The 13589-nt window shown below is 42.8% G+C and overlaps 1 protein-coding gene across 3 annotated transcripts in view; it reads left to right on the top strand.

Annotated features, from left to right (window-relative positions):
* The first annotated feature begins 3721 nt into the window (after nucleotides 1-3721).
* The window catches only part of ptch1 (patched 1), a 46844-nt gene continuing 36976 nt past the window's right edge, over nucleotides 3722-13589 (top strand). For all 3 annotated transcript variants that reach the window (XR_006012096.1, XM_042000089.1, XM_042000090.1), the window contains exons 1-2: nucleotides 3722-4299; nucleotides 5715-5907. Coding sequence is in view for 2 of the 3 variants with exons in the window: in XM_042000089.1 (XP_041856023.1) it covers nucleotides 4129-4299; nucleotides 5715-5907 (364 nt within the window). In the remaining variant the exon portion in view is untranslated. The remainder of the gene's footprint in view (nucleotides 4300-5714; nucleotides 5908-13589) is intronic.

The following is a 13589-nucleotide window of genomic DNA, read 5'->3' on the forward strand; positions in this document are numbered from 1 at the left end:
CATCTGAATTTCAAACACTTGCCTGCATCTACAAATGAAAATAAACTGATTTGGATTAGATGTTCTTCCTCAAACGAACAATTAGTCCATCTGATCCATGTTAGCACATACTGGTAAATGAAAAGGAACGATCCTCATGTTTGGTCAAGGGTGTTTTGGCATCATATGTGCATAAGTGTCTCATTAGTTCACACAGATGCTTGCAATATAATCTCTCAGAACATTTTTACTGGCATATCTTTACAGCCCTTACACTACAGTACTAGGAGTGGACCATTTTCCACAATCACCCACGGCACTTTAGTGGACTCCTACAGCGGTTCTGTCATGACAACGTGACCGAACAACATAGCACAGATATTCAGGCATTACGGCTCTACAGTCCCTGACAAAAGTCTTGTCGCTTATCCATTTTGTAGAAACAAAAGCTTATAACCTGACTTTAAATTCATCGATTGGTTTTAGAAATGTCTCATATGAAAGCTAAAACCCTCCCAAATTATGCTCAATATACTAAAATAAATTTGCTTCACTGAAGAAAGATTGATCATTTAATGAACACAGAAAGGTCAGATTTTGGCAAGACAAAAGTCTTGTCGCCTACAGAAAATTGAACAAATAATTTACTTCAAATACAAAAATATGTTGCATAACATCAGTGAATTAAGTAGTAGTGCTGTGAGATAGATATTCAGTATCTTGTATGACTTCCATGAGCTTGAAGGACTGCATCCATGCGGTTCGACAATGATTCATACAATTTGTTGATGAAGTCATCAGGAATAGCAAAAAAAGCAGTCTTACATGCCTCCCATAGTTCATCAAGATTCTTTGGTTTTGCCTTCCATGCTTCCTCTTTCATTCTACCCCAGACATGCTCAATGATGTTCATGTCTGGTGACTGGGCTGGCCAGTCCTGGAGCACCTTGATCTTCTTCGCCTTGAGGAACTTTGATGTAGAGATAGAAGTATGTGATGGAGCACCATCCTGCTGCAAAATTTGACCCCGTTTATGGTTGGGAATGTAAGAGGTAGCTAATACTTCTTGATATTTTAGGCTATTGATATTGCCTTCCACCCTGCAAATGTCTCGCACACCCCCATACTGGATGTAACCCCAGACCATGATTTTTCCGCCACCAAACTTAACTGTTTTCTGGGTGAATCTTGGATCCATGCGGGCTCCAGTAGGTCTCCTGCAATATTTGCGGCGGCTGTGATGTAATTCAACCGAGGATTCATCTGAGAAATCCACCTTCTGCCACTTTTCCAGTGTCCATCCTTTTAGCAGGCTGTGGGCCTTGGCAAATGCCACACGGTTTTTTAATTGCCTTTTGTTTAGAGCTGGTTTCTGTGCACTGATTCGACCATGGAGGCCATTTCGAGACAGGATTCTACAAACTGTTCTGGTTGACACAGGAACTTGAGGTGACCAGGCCTGGTGGAGCTCTGCTGCAGTGGAAAAGGGGCTGGCCTTGGATTTTCGAAGCAACAAACGGTCCTCCCGAGCAGTTGTCTTGCGGGGTCTGCCGGACCTGGGCTTGTCAAAAACATCTCCAGTCTTTTCATATCTTTTTCTTATTCTTTGTACTTGACGCTGAGACACATTGAAGGTGTCAGCCACCTCAGCAGTGGATCTGGTCTTCAGCCTCTTGATAATTAACACTTTGGTCTCAGGGTGGATCTTAGGCATGTTGTCAGAGGTCAAGTTGCAGTTGATGTGAAGGTCTGGTGTGCTGGGGTTCTTTTTATACACACCCACTAAGTGATTGATCAGTAACTGATCACAGGTGAGGCTGTAATCTAGGATTGGGTGCATCATATGACAAGGCGACAAGACTTTTGTCTTGCCAAAATCTGACCTTTCTGTGTTCATTAAATGATCAATCTTTCTTCAGTGAAGCAAATTTATTTTAGTATATTGAGCATAATTTGGGAGGGTTTTAGCTTTCATATGAGACATTTCTAAAACCAATCGATGAATTTAAAGTCAGGTTATGAGCTTTTGTTTCTACAAAATGGATAAGCGACAAGACTTTTGTCAGGGACTGTAGCATTCAGAAGGCGCTTGTTCCACTGACACAAGCTTGGTTCTATTCAAGGGCATTAGGGGGCATCGCTGTTTAACTTTGGTCCCCCTTGGAGGCTTTCTCATACTCTGACACCAAACCTGAGTAATCTGCAGTCCAAGTGGTGGTTTCACCATGTCAAATCTTGAAAAGAAAAACTAAAATGTTATGGTGCTGAAAAAACAAAAACCTTAGCAGTTATCAGACTTTTCTTATGTTTAATTGGAAGAAAAAACATTTTTAACAGGGTGGTTATATCACAACACAAGTCCATGGGTGATCTTTTGAGAAAAAATCTTTTATTTGTTAGAATTAGCATACATCATGTACATATGGGCCTTTATGAACCCCATAAGCAACGTGTATGCAAACACTCCTACACATATTCCACACAATAAAATATTTATTAAAGTGCCCATGTGGGTGTATACCTGTTCTTTGAGTGTGAGCTGATAAACTACAGCTTACGTGTTTGGAAGATATCACGTGACAGTCAAGGACTCTTCCCTTTGGAGCGAACGGGACCACCCACGTCGCCAAATAATAAAAAGCCTGTAATTGTAAGCGAACCCCTGTTTGACACAAAGCAAGATGACAGAGATCAAATTGGATTATAATGAGTTTTTCTTCATCCTTACATCACTAAATCGGCTCATTTTTTATCCTGTCGTTAGTGATGCGTTTGGCACTCTGCAGGGGGCGGATATCAGGGATTTCCTCAGAAAGCTCTCCCCCACCTGGGCTGATGATGGTAAGTGCGCGTCCGGCGGCCAGACTAGCCGCTACTGAGCTCATGTGGCTCAGGTGTGTTGTTGTTGCCTCCATCAAGCGGCTCTGCCTCTGTAGATCCATGGTGCAGGCGCTACGCAAAATTTCAGAGTTGTTTTTAATGTTTGCATAATACGCAAAACAATGTGCATTTCATGCGCATCATATGCATTTTTCTGCACTGGATCTCCAACGAATGTTAAAATAGGAGAATGTGTAAATTGGCTTAATTTACAAATCATTCCCTTAGTTTAGAAAGTTACGCAAAAATGATCAGTGATTGTAACATACTGAACAGGGCTTATTTTGCGCTTTCAAAATTGCGCAGCCTATGCTTGATTATTTTGACAATTGCTTTACTAAGCTAAAGCAGATTATGCAAACTTAATCGCCTATGCAGGGTCAGACACTGTAAGGACAGTATACCTTATTATGGGACCTCCCCTTGAGCCGCTGTAATTTGAGGCCCAACAACCATAGTGGTAGTGGTAGAAAAAAAGTTTAAACTTCTCTAGACATTCTTCGGCACTTCTCCGACGCACAGACCGAGAGCATCGCCTCAGACTTTAGGTCCTATCGGCGAAACGCTTTTTCATGCCACGGAGCACTCTGCTGAAACCCAAACGTGCCGAGCGGTTCGGCTCTCAGCGAGCTCACCCCTGAAGTCGAAGATGCTCACATGAGGTCTGTCTGCCTGGGTGGTCTCTCCACTTTAGTGAGCTGTTGCTAAGCAGCTAATAATAGTCTTGTTTGCTGAGTAATTTTTGCCCTTCTGGAACCAATCAGATGCAAGAAAGTCCAGCAATCTGACAGCCCCAGAGGCGGGATCTTGAGTCTTTTTTCTTTTTTTCTACCCCCTTCTCACCCCTCCTCCTTCTCTGCCTCCAAATGGAGAGAGGTCTTTTTCTCTCCTTCTATTGAATCTCAGAGTTGGCCGTGACGCGCGGCCCTGGGGAAGACCACATAGATCTCATCAGAATGATACGACCATCGAGGTTTCTTACCCGACGACTCGTGTATGGGAATCACTTTGCGAACGTCGCTTTTTGAGAGAAACTTACTTTCTAAGAGATACGGTGAATGCGGTGAAAGCGGTGGAGACCTCCGGATCACGAAATGTTGGGATGGAAGGCGCAGACTTTGACTCGCCGTCTCCAACAGGAGTATGAAGTCCTACTTCACGGGTGTGAGATCTCCGAGAGTGAAACTCTGTTGCCTTGGGATATCGCTGCACGCATTCGGGGAAATACTATAAAGTGGGAAACGGTAACCACCTCGCAGTCCCCGCAACATGGCCTCGGCTGCTAATGCGCCCTCCGAACAGGAAAACAGAGACCCCGATCGGCCGAGGATAACGCGGAGGAACAGGGGGGACTATACCCGCAACACACCGCTGGATTTGGAGTATTTGCAGCGGCCAAGTTATTGCGATGCGGGCTTTGCGCTGGAACAAATATCAGAGGTGCTTATTTCTCATCTTCCATTAAAACAGAGCTGCATGGTGTTAGTTTGTATTTGCCGAGTAAAGTGGTCAAACTACGTCCAGTCGCTGCTAGGCAACGGGACGGGCTGAGCAGGGGGAACACATGAGGTTGTAGAAAGCCCCAAGTTTAGTTTAATTCATGGATCTCGGTCTCCTCTCATGCAGCTGCTTTCGGTTTATGCATGTGAGACAAGTTGCTGTTGGTCCTGTTTTCCCAAGCAGCCACTTCTGCATCTCAGCAGATAACGCACCAGGCAAACGTGCAGCTTTCGCTCTCCTGTTTCATAACGTCTTTTCCGATGAGCTGCTCTAATGGTTTTAAACGTAAAAGTTTGTGCATCACAGCTTGGGTGAGTCGCGTATAAAGGGAGGTAGGATTAAAAAAAAAAAAAAAAAAACATCCATGTGGCTGCCCTCTTCCGTTCACAAATATTGTGGGTCTCCTTGTGATGGCTTCTCCACTCCCCATGCAGGCCGGAACACACGGGCAGCTGGACGGGGGAGAGGGGCTGTGCGTGTGTGTGGTGGTATTTGTGGGTTTTACCACAATCATCCTTTCAGAGTATTAAATGTTATCGGATGATGTGTGGGGTGTGAGTGAAAATCCACCTCAAGGACAAATCATAGACCACAACCTCCCAAAATCAAATAGTTTGTGCGCAGTGGGAAACATAAAGTCTTTATTTATAGTACCTGTGTGCTAATCAATCATATTTCTAACTCATAAAGAACTTATACATAAAAAAAAAATCCCAGCAACTGATTGGTATTACTTTTTTTTTTTTTTTTTTACAGTTATTTCATTTTATTTACCTCCATTCACTCTAGAGGTCCAGCTGCAAACCAGTTTTTTCTTCTATTCATAACTCATAACTAACAGAACCGGTCCAGGCTGTGTAGCCTATGGGTGATCTTAATGGAATGGACTTATTGTTTCCTTGCATGTATATAGCTAAGATTGTGATTTATATGTGTTACTGGTTTGACAAAAACCCGTGGCTCTCACTCTGGGGAACCTCCAGTGCTTTCCAGACAGTTGCCAGCATAGTAGATGTGCATGTCTCAGGCACTTAATGTTTCAGGTTATCAAAGTGAGACTGTGTTTACTATTTTGATCACAGCTCATTTCCTTTAGATAATTTTGGAGTAAATCTTAACAACTACCTTTCCCATGTTTCTTTGGCTCAAACATTTGAAAGGTCTTAGACATTTACATATTATGAAATCATTACTCTGCCAGTCTGACACACTCACAAACACTCACACACACGTATGTATATATATATATATATATATATATATATATAAACCTCATCCTACAGCCTCACCTGCTCAGGTAAGTGCAGCATTTTTGCCCTTTCACAGATAATAATTTTAGGACTCTTGTCTTATAGGGGAAGGCAACTGGGAGGAAGGCACCTCTGTGGCTGAGAGCGAAGTTCCAGAGACTTTTATTTAGGCTTGGCTGTTACATACAAAAGAACTGCGGAAAATTTTTGGTTGTGGGCCTCATGATTTTTGGAGCTTTTGCCGTGGGCTTAAAGGCAGCTAATTTGGAAACGGACGTGGAGAAACTCTGGGTGGAAGGTAAGACTGATTTATTATTGGCTGCTTAATATGTTGTTCAGTTTATCTGTTTTTCTAAGATATACTCACATCTAACCAGCAGTGTTCTTCATTACAGAGCTTTTGAAACTGTTTCATGATTGGATCCTTACATGAATATTTGGGGCTTAAGATTGGAGGAAAAAAGGGTTGATGGATGCTGATAATCTAATCTAGGGAGACTGTTTGTTGTTTAGATCCTGGAAAGAAGCCAAGCAAAACTTGGAAAAATAATCCCATGATTCTTTTGTAGCTTCTCAAACTGTGTTAGGTGCACACACAAAAGTGTGTAAGAGGCGACTGTAACAGCTCCCATGAAAAAGGTTGTAATTAAGCTCATAAGCAGCTCTTGGGGTAAAGGGAAATTTATTTTCAAAGCCGCCATTTTGTGAGAGTGTGTGTGTGTGTGAGTGTGTGTCTGCCTGCCTGCCCCCAGCAGTTGAAGGCTCAGAGACTGTGTGTGGTCCCGTTTTGGACAGCTCTCAACTTTCCAAAAAGATTTGTCTCTGGCTGCCGGGAAAAAGTGGAGTGAGGACAGGAGCTCAAGTTTGCAGGGTGGATGTGCCACTTGTTTTATTATTTTTCATTACTATTATTATTATTTTTTTTTTTCATTTTCTTTACCCTGAAAAAGTAACAAAGAATGGAAATTTAAAAGAAGGAAAGAGACTGCATATGGGTGGTGCTTGGGAGGGTATGGAGAAGGGGCTGAGCTTTTTTTTTTTTTTTTTCCTTCCCTTTGATCTGCATTCCTGTACTTATGGCTAGACCCTGTAGCAGGAGTCATGAATGAAGAAGCAGATTTTGCCACTGAGAAATTAAACTGAATAAATGTTTAAGATTCTTTTAAAATATAGATTTATTTTTATGCATTTTCAATTTTTTTTTCTTGTTTCACATTGTCACCATCCTCTCAAGGGAAGAAAAACATGTAGTTTATGAGCTCTAGCATCAAAGCAGACTGATTCCTGTACAGGTCAAACACCCCACCTCCTCTACGGGTTGGCTGTTCTCTCCTTGCGTGCTGCTGCAGGGGTCTGACAGACAGCGTGTTCTAATGTGCAGCGCAGGCGCAGTTGGCAGCAATTTTGGCAGAGGGGGGCCTCTTCAGCACAGGATTCCTGATTGTATTCAGAGGATCACACTGTTTTCACACCCATTTCACATGCTAGACCACGATCAGGAAGACTATAGTGAAGGGAATCATATTAAACAAGATGTTATAACCGACCCCACAGTGCATCCTGCACTAGCACACCCCAGACCTAGCACTGGAATTGACTGACAGAGGTTTGGTCTCCACTTTAATAAAATATATATGGATATGACTGTGTCATGTTATTGCCTTTTTAAAAGGAGCGTATTTAACAAATTATTCTGTGCATACACAAACATGATAGATAGGTGTCTGTGGATGTTTTAACCCTTTTTCACACAAGAAGTGTACACAACACAGGAAATGTCGCAAATTCAAGCTGGTCAGTTACTTTATCTTATAATGGAGCCACATTTGAGCTCTGTGGGGCAATGTATCATATCAGTCCAGACTTGTGACTGTTTTTTTTTTGTCAGTATTGTTTAATGCTTCATGCATAGTCTGGCTCTATCTTGCAGGTAGCCACACTGGTAATCATTTTTTGGCCTTCGTTGTTGCTGAATTGCTTTTTTTATGCACTGACAGAACCTGGCTGACAGTTGCAGTGCAGTGACCCTGGAGAGACCTCTGCAACATACTGTCATATTGGCTCACACTGATAAACAGAAACCTTGCTCACACACACAGACACTGTCAAAGAGACAGAGCTGCGGTGGTTTCCTTGGTCCCGGTACATGAGAGGTTCCAGATGCTGGTAGGGAGAGATCTGTTTGTTTAGATTAGACGGCACAGCTGAGGGATAGATTAGTTCTGCCTGGACCATGGAACACTGTGCTGGGCCATGCAGGGGGACTGGCCCATCGTCCTGGAGGAAAAAGAGGAGAGAGGACAGAGTGGCTGTTTATGTTTCATCTGGAACTGCCCTCCGCAGGTGACCTGTGGACGACCCCGCCTAGAAGCTGTGTGCCCTGTAGATGCACGTAAAATACAACCAGCTTGTATAAGATCCTCGTTCCTACAGCAGTGATCTTTATTTATTTTTTATTTTTTATCTTGCATTGAACCGTTGTCATCTTCTTTGTGGTTGTGCCAGAGGGCTGAGGCCTACAGCAGACCACCATTTGTTGCATGCCGGAGTTGTCTAGTGTGTTTATTTTACATGGCGTCACGTGCCACAGCTTTCGAACGGATTGTCTTTTCTCACTCTGGGCTCACTCGGGACTGTTTATAAATACTAAAACACAGGAAGTTCTGTTTATTAGACAAAGTGACAGAGACCAATTGGTAGTGAGATGCAGGTCTGCACAAAGAAGAGATTATGTCAAACCTCTGAGGATGCATGGGGTTTTGTTATTTGCTAAACAACAAAAGAAATTATACATTTTTTTTAAGCTACGCTCCCCTACTTGGGAAAGTAATGACAACAATGTGGATATGGAGCACATTGCGTTCACACTATGTACTCACAGGAAATGATTAGCTCAAACAGGAAGTTGTAGTATTGTAGTGTGATCTCTTTATCTCCTCATGCTACTATTGCTTGAAGTCCTGTGTGCACTTTGCTCTGCTCCAGAATCAATGCCCATCGACTCGTATTTGACTTGAAATTATCCTCAATTTCAAATTAGAGATTTGAGATGATCTTGTAGTGATTCACTGAAAGCCACTTTCAGGGAGCAGAAATGTGGATGCGAGGAACATGAACCACTTTGCAGTTCTTCCTGGCTGCATGTGGAAAACGAAGCCATCCCCTTGGCATTCTGGGTTAAGGCAAACATGGGCCAAATTGTAAAGAAAATAAGAGCACTGCCTGCATCTAATTAAAACAGTATCACATAAACACTGGCCTTCCTGTAGGACAGCCCCTCACTCTTTCACTGTGAGCAGGGGAAGATTATGTGGCTGGGCTGATGGAGGAGAGAGAAAGTTAAAAAAAACTTGGGCAGGAATTGAAGTCGAACCTGTTATTGAAGCAGATGAGCTGGCATTGTGTTAATATCTGGGCTTAATTGCTGTTAGCCAACATTGGAAAGAGGACAAGGGGAGTGTAGATGGGGGTGAGGGGTAGTATAGTTTTCATCACTCAGTTGTAGACATGCGCTCCATGTAAGATGTGTATGAACAACACAAGCTGAAATGAGTTTATGGTCTCCAGATTTATGGTCCGTACTGGGGGCACAGGGCGATGGATTGTAGTCTTGGGGCTGCAGACGAAGAGAAGCCCAGGGTCCCGGGGCACTTTCTTGGGGTGCATAAGTGCAGAGGCCAGAGGCCACGGGCGTGGACCCCGGGGACCCTGAGGTCATCTTGTGGAGGCCCCGCTATTTAAAACCTCACCTGATACTCACCCTGTGGCCTGGGTGCAGAGTGAAGACTAGCAGCAGAGGGGAGGGGTGGGTGCTGCCAGAAGACATGCAGCAGAAGTTGCAGCTGTCACCAGTTGCTGTTTATGTCCTGTGTATGTTCATATGTGTGTACCTACAGTAAATCAATTCATCTAATTAACCAGATGTCATTCTTAGGTGGTATCTGTATTTGGGTATTTGTCAACCTGTAATTAACTTTTTGAAGTAGCTTCTCCAGCAGAGGGCAGTGAATCTGAGGGATTTTCTTTTATTATTCAATATCAGACTAAATTATACATTAGTGCATGCCATCTTTCATGCTTTAATGACAGAACATCTTGACATGACAGAGAAGAGGCATTTTAAAAACTCATGCTCCAGGATTATAGCCCCTTATCATCCCTTAACAATGAAAATGGATGACCCTTGGCTCATTCCTGAAATCAGAATGGCAACAGTTGAAATGCCCCCTGCTGATGTTTGTGTGCATCAGCTGGATCTGATTTCATCCAGTCTGAAAAGAACCACATTTTTCTCTTATTTTTTTTTCAACAGCAGCTCCTTCCCTCTCTTGTCTGTCTGTTTTCTATCTAATTAAGAACCGAACTGACTGAGTTGGTGGTTGTTTTGTTGGTAATGGGAGTGAAGAAGGGAGCAGTATAATGCTAAGTGTATGCGAAAGAAGCCATCGCATCCTTTTTTGTGGATGAAGATGAGGAGAGCCCTTAATGTGGTGACTCTACTAAGAGGATTGTGGTTTGTATGATTTGAATTATTCAGCTATTGATGTACACACATGCACACAGTAATATACATAGAAGTTTTTGGAGTTTGGGTTTTGTGAATGAGTAGGTGGTTTAGCAGGCCTGGCCTGTCAGGTTAATTTGATAGGCCTCTGTGTTGTTTTCTTCTCTTTATCCATCTTTTTCTTACTTCTCTTATCTTTCTTGCACCTTCTTCACTGTCAAAACTCTCTTCAGCAGCTTTCATTAATCAACCACAAGCGAACACACAAACACGCCTGCGCCTAGTGCTTTTTCCAAGTTAGCAGAGAATACATTGCATAGTCTTCTGTCTTTCCCTCTCATCTCATCACTTTACTTTCTCACACAGTGGTATGCACTCGCACTCAAGTGTGAGAGTTCTCACACACAGACGCTTGTGCAAAACTGGACTCAATAAAGTGTGTTTATCAGTTTGCTACAAACAGGATTAAACCTTTGTATAAGGAATAACATTCCAGTGTGTTGTGTTAAACTTTATGAGTTGATGAAAAGTGCAGGCTGACTGGTGAGGGATTTAGTGTGGGGAAACATTGCGCCTCTGGTACTGTACACAGACTTACAGAGCTGTTTTCTTAAGCTAGCTCTCCCAGTAGCTCTGTGTATATAAGCCCTACCTGGCAAAAGGAAAAGTGCATCAACATTTAAAGCTTTTAAGTTATCTGTGTTGAGTATCTATGTGTGTGTGTGTGCTCTTAAAGCGAGCACACTCCCATTCACAAACAACTTCCTGAGATGCCTCCAAGCTCTCTGTTTACATTTTGCATTCTTTCAGGCGCTCTTATTCAAAAACCAGAGCCCTGCGAATGACCGACCACAGGAGACCATGGAGAGAATTACCCTCCCCCTCCTTTACGTCCTTCTTTCTCTCTTCTATCCTTCTCTTTTCCCCTCTGCCAGAAAGGTCTCTCTCTTTACCCGAGCCCGCCCCCCTCCCCCCTCCTGCCTCCCCTTCACCACCACTCCCCCGTCCCTGGCTGGAGAGAGTGGCCTCAGAATGCCAGATGTATTACAGAGTGAGCCACGGCAATGTAAACACTCAGCCCTGCCATGAGAGCAGGGTGGTCTGGCCTCCCTCTTTCCCTCCACTCCCTCCCTCCCCTTCTCCTTTCCTCTCTTCCCTCCCTCACAGCACTGGCTGCCAGAAGGGTGGAGAAAGTACAAAACAGCAGAGGGAGACTCTGTGTGTGTGTGTGTGTGTGTGTGTGTGTGTGTGTGTGTGTGTGTGTGTGTGTGTGTGTGTGTGTGTGTGTGTGTGTGTGTGTGTGTGTGTGTGTTGGAGTGGAGACAGAGTGAAGGAAGAGGCAAGAGTATAGTAGCGGTAGTGTGTTTGTGTTTTGCAGCGGTACCTACTGTACACTTGGAGAGATTGGGGTGTGGATTGATTCTTCTCAGACTGTAGTGCAGAAGCGTTTCCTTGCAAACAGCTCCAAAATGTATGTGTGCGAGTGTGCATGTGTGTGTCTTTGGAATTTTTCAGCCCCTCTGGCTTACCACAGTTACATATGTAGCTGTATAGTTCATTGCAATTCCTGCAGCACGTCGTCATAGAATCTGGCAGTAACAGCAAGTAACACACATGCAAACGCAAGACATGAAATATTTTTTTTCACAGATGATTGAGTTAAGTTCAGAGCTTCACTTTGAGTCTTTATGCAATACAGTGAAAAAAAACTGCACTTATCTATTTTTCCAGAGCTGGAAATGGCAAAAAACCATGGTTGCACGCACATTCTGACCATGCTGTATTGTGGTCAGATGCAGGAAAACAAATATACATATTCTCATATGCAAGTCAGCTAGCGGTCCATTAATTTCTATAAGAGTTCATGTAATCTCCAAAAGAATTATAAAACTTTGTATCTGTTTTTTTTTCTACATCCAGAATTTGCCTTAAGAATGTAGAAAATATTTTACTACTAGATTCATGTTCAAAGATATGTGGTCCTATGCTGCTCTCAAACAAGTTTCACAGTGGGAGGGTATGAAATCGCAATGCATAGCTGCACCATTATGAGAACTTGACCAAGTCTAGTGGACTATTAGGTGTCAATATGGACTTAGAGTGCATGCAGGATTGTTAAAAACATCTTTCACAAAAACAGCCACCAGACAACCCAACCTGCCTCCATATTCCATAAAATTGCATAGGAATATGAGCTTTTCTTACTGCTGCTGTGAAGTGTCCAATCTTTTCTCTTGTTTCCTCCTTCATTGCTTTCTCAAACACTTGATAAGCACCTCCCTTTAATTGTAGCTACATAGTGGAGTAACACAGATTGCAACAATTGTCATTGATTCACTTGATATGCTTTGTTTATATGGATTTTTATATGCTTGTACATAAGTTAGCTCAAACTGAAAATGAGAAAAATTGTAGTTTATTGGATGTGTTATGTGTTTTTAAATGGTTTTCACAGCTCTGCCAGTCTACCAATAGACTGTTGGTCCAGCATGCCTGTCTAATCCTAATTCCTCCACTTGACCCTTCTCTTGGGGTATTAGTGGCCATTTGGATGGCTTGATGACCACCACAATTTACTCTCAAAAAGAGAAAAGGAACCTTTCCTCTTCAAAATGGAAGGTTAGGGTAAATAGGAGGGATCAAATTTAGGTTACTGTTTTCTCAAATGTCTTCTTTCTTGTTCCCCACATAAATATTGCACTGGACGTATATCCAGTAATAGTTGTTTGCAGCTGTCATTGTTTGAAGCAGCTGCACACCCTGTTGCTAAATCTTAGGAAGTTGGTCCATTCAAACAAACTGACATTAATTTGAAAGCAAGACAATGTGGCTGCATGTTATAGCTGACATGCTTGTTACAGCTGGGGGGTGAATGCTTATAGTTGCATTATTTAGAAATTTAAATCCAGGTAAATGTAAAATGTCATCATAGGCAGTTTCTTGCATTAATGGTCTGTTTTTGTCTTCCTCTTGGACCTCCATTAGCACAGTGTGTGTTTCGGCTTCTGTGTCCTCTGTTCCACAGTTAGGAATGTGTGATTTTAGGATACCTGGAATCATGGGCCATCTTTACAGGAAATGACAGAGATGGCTGGCTGAGATTGGCTGCACAGGCTCATGTCACGGTCTGTTATGGCTGGGCAGTGGGCCAATCACAAGGCTATAAATCCATCGGAGGGGAGCTCACCTTACTGACAGGAGATGCAGGATGAGTTTTGTTGTTTAGCTTTTGTTACCCCCACAGTAATTTATATTTTTAATGTTTCTTGATCTTGAAGCATTTGCTTGACCTACAATAACAAAAGCATCTGATTCTTTATGTGTACTTGGTTGCATTAAGGCATCATCTTTAATCCAGCTACAACTCCTGCATAGATGCATGCATATGCTACAGACTATACTGTCAAAATGTTTTCTTCCCAACTACTCTTTCCACTGCTCTGAGAATCCAGCGGCATTGAATAGGATTTTTTTTT

The sequence above is a fragment of the Melanotaenia boesemani genome, chromosome 11 (assembly GCF_017639745.1).
Source record: "Melanotaenia boesemani isolate fMelBoe1 chromosome 11, fMelBoe1.pri, whole genome shotgun sequence".
Classification (NCBI taxonomy): Eukaryota; Metazoa; Chordata; class Actinopteri; order Atheriniformes; family Melanotaeniidae; genus Melanotaenia; species Melanotaenia boesemani.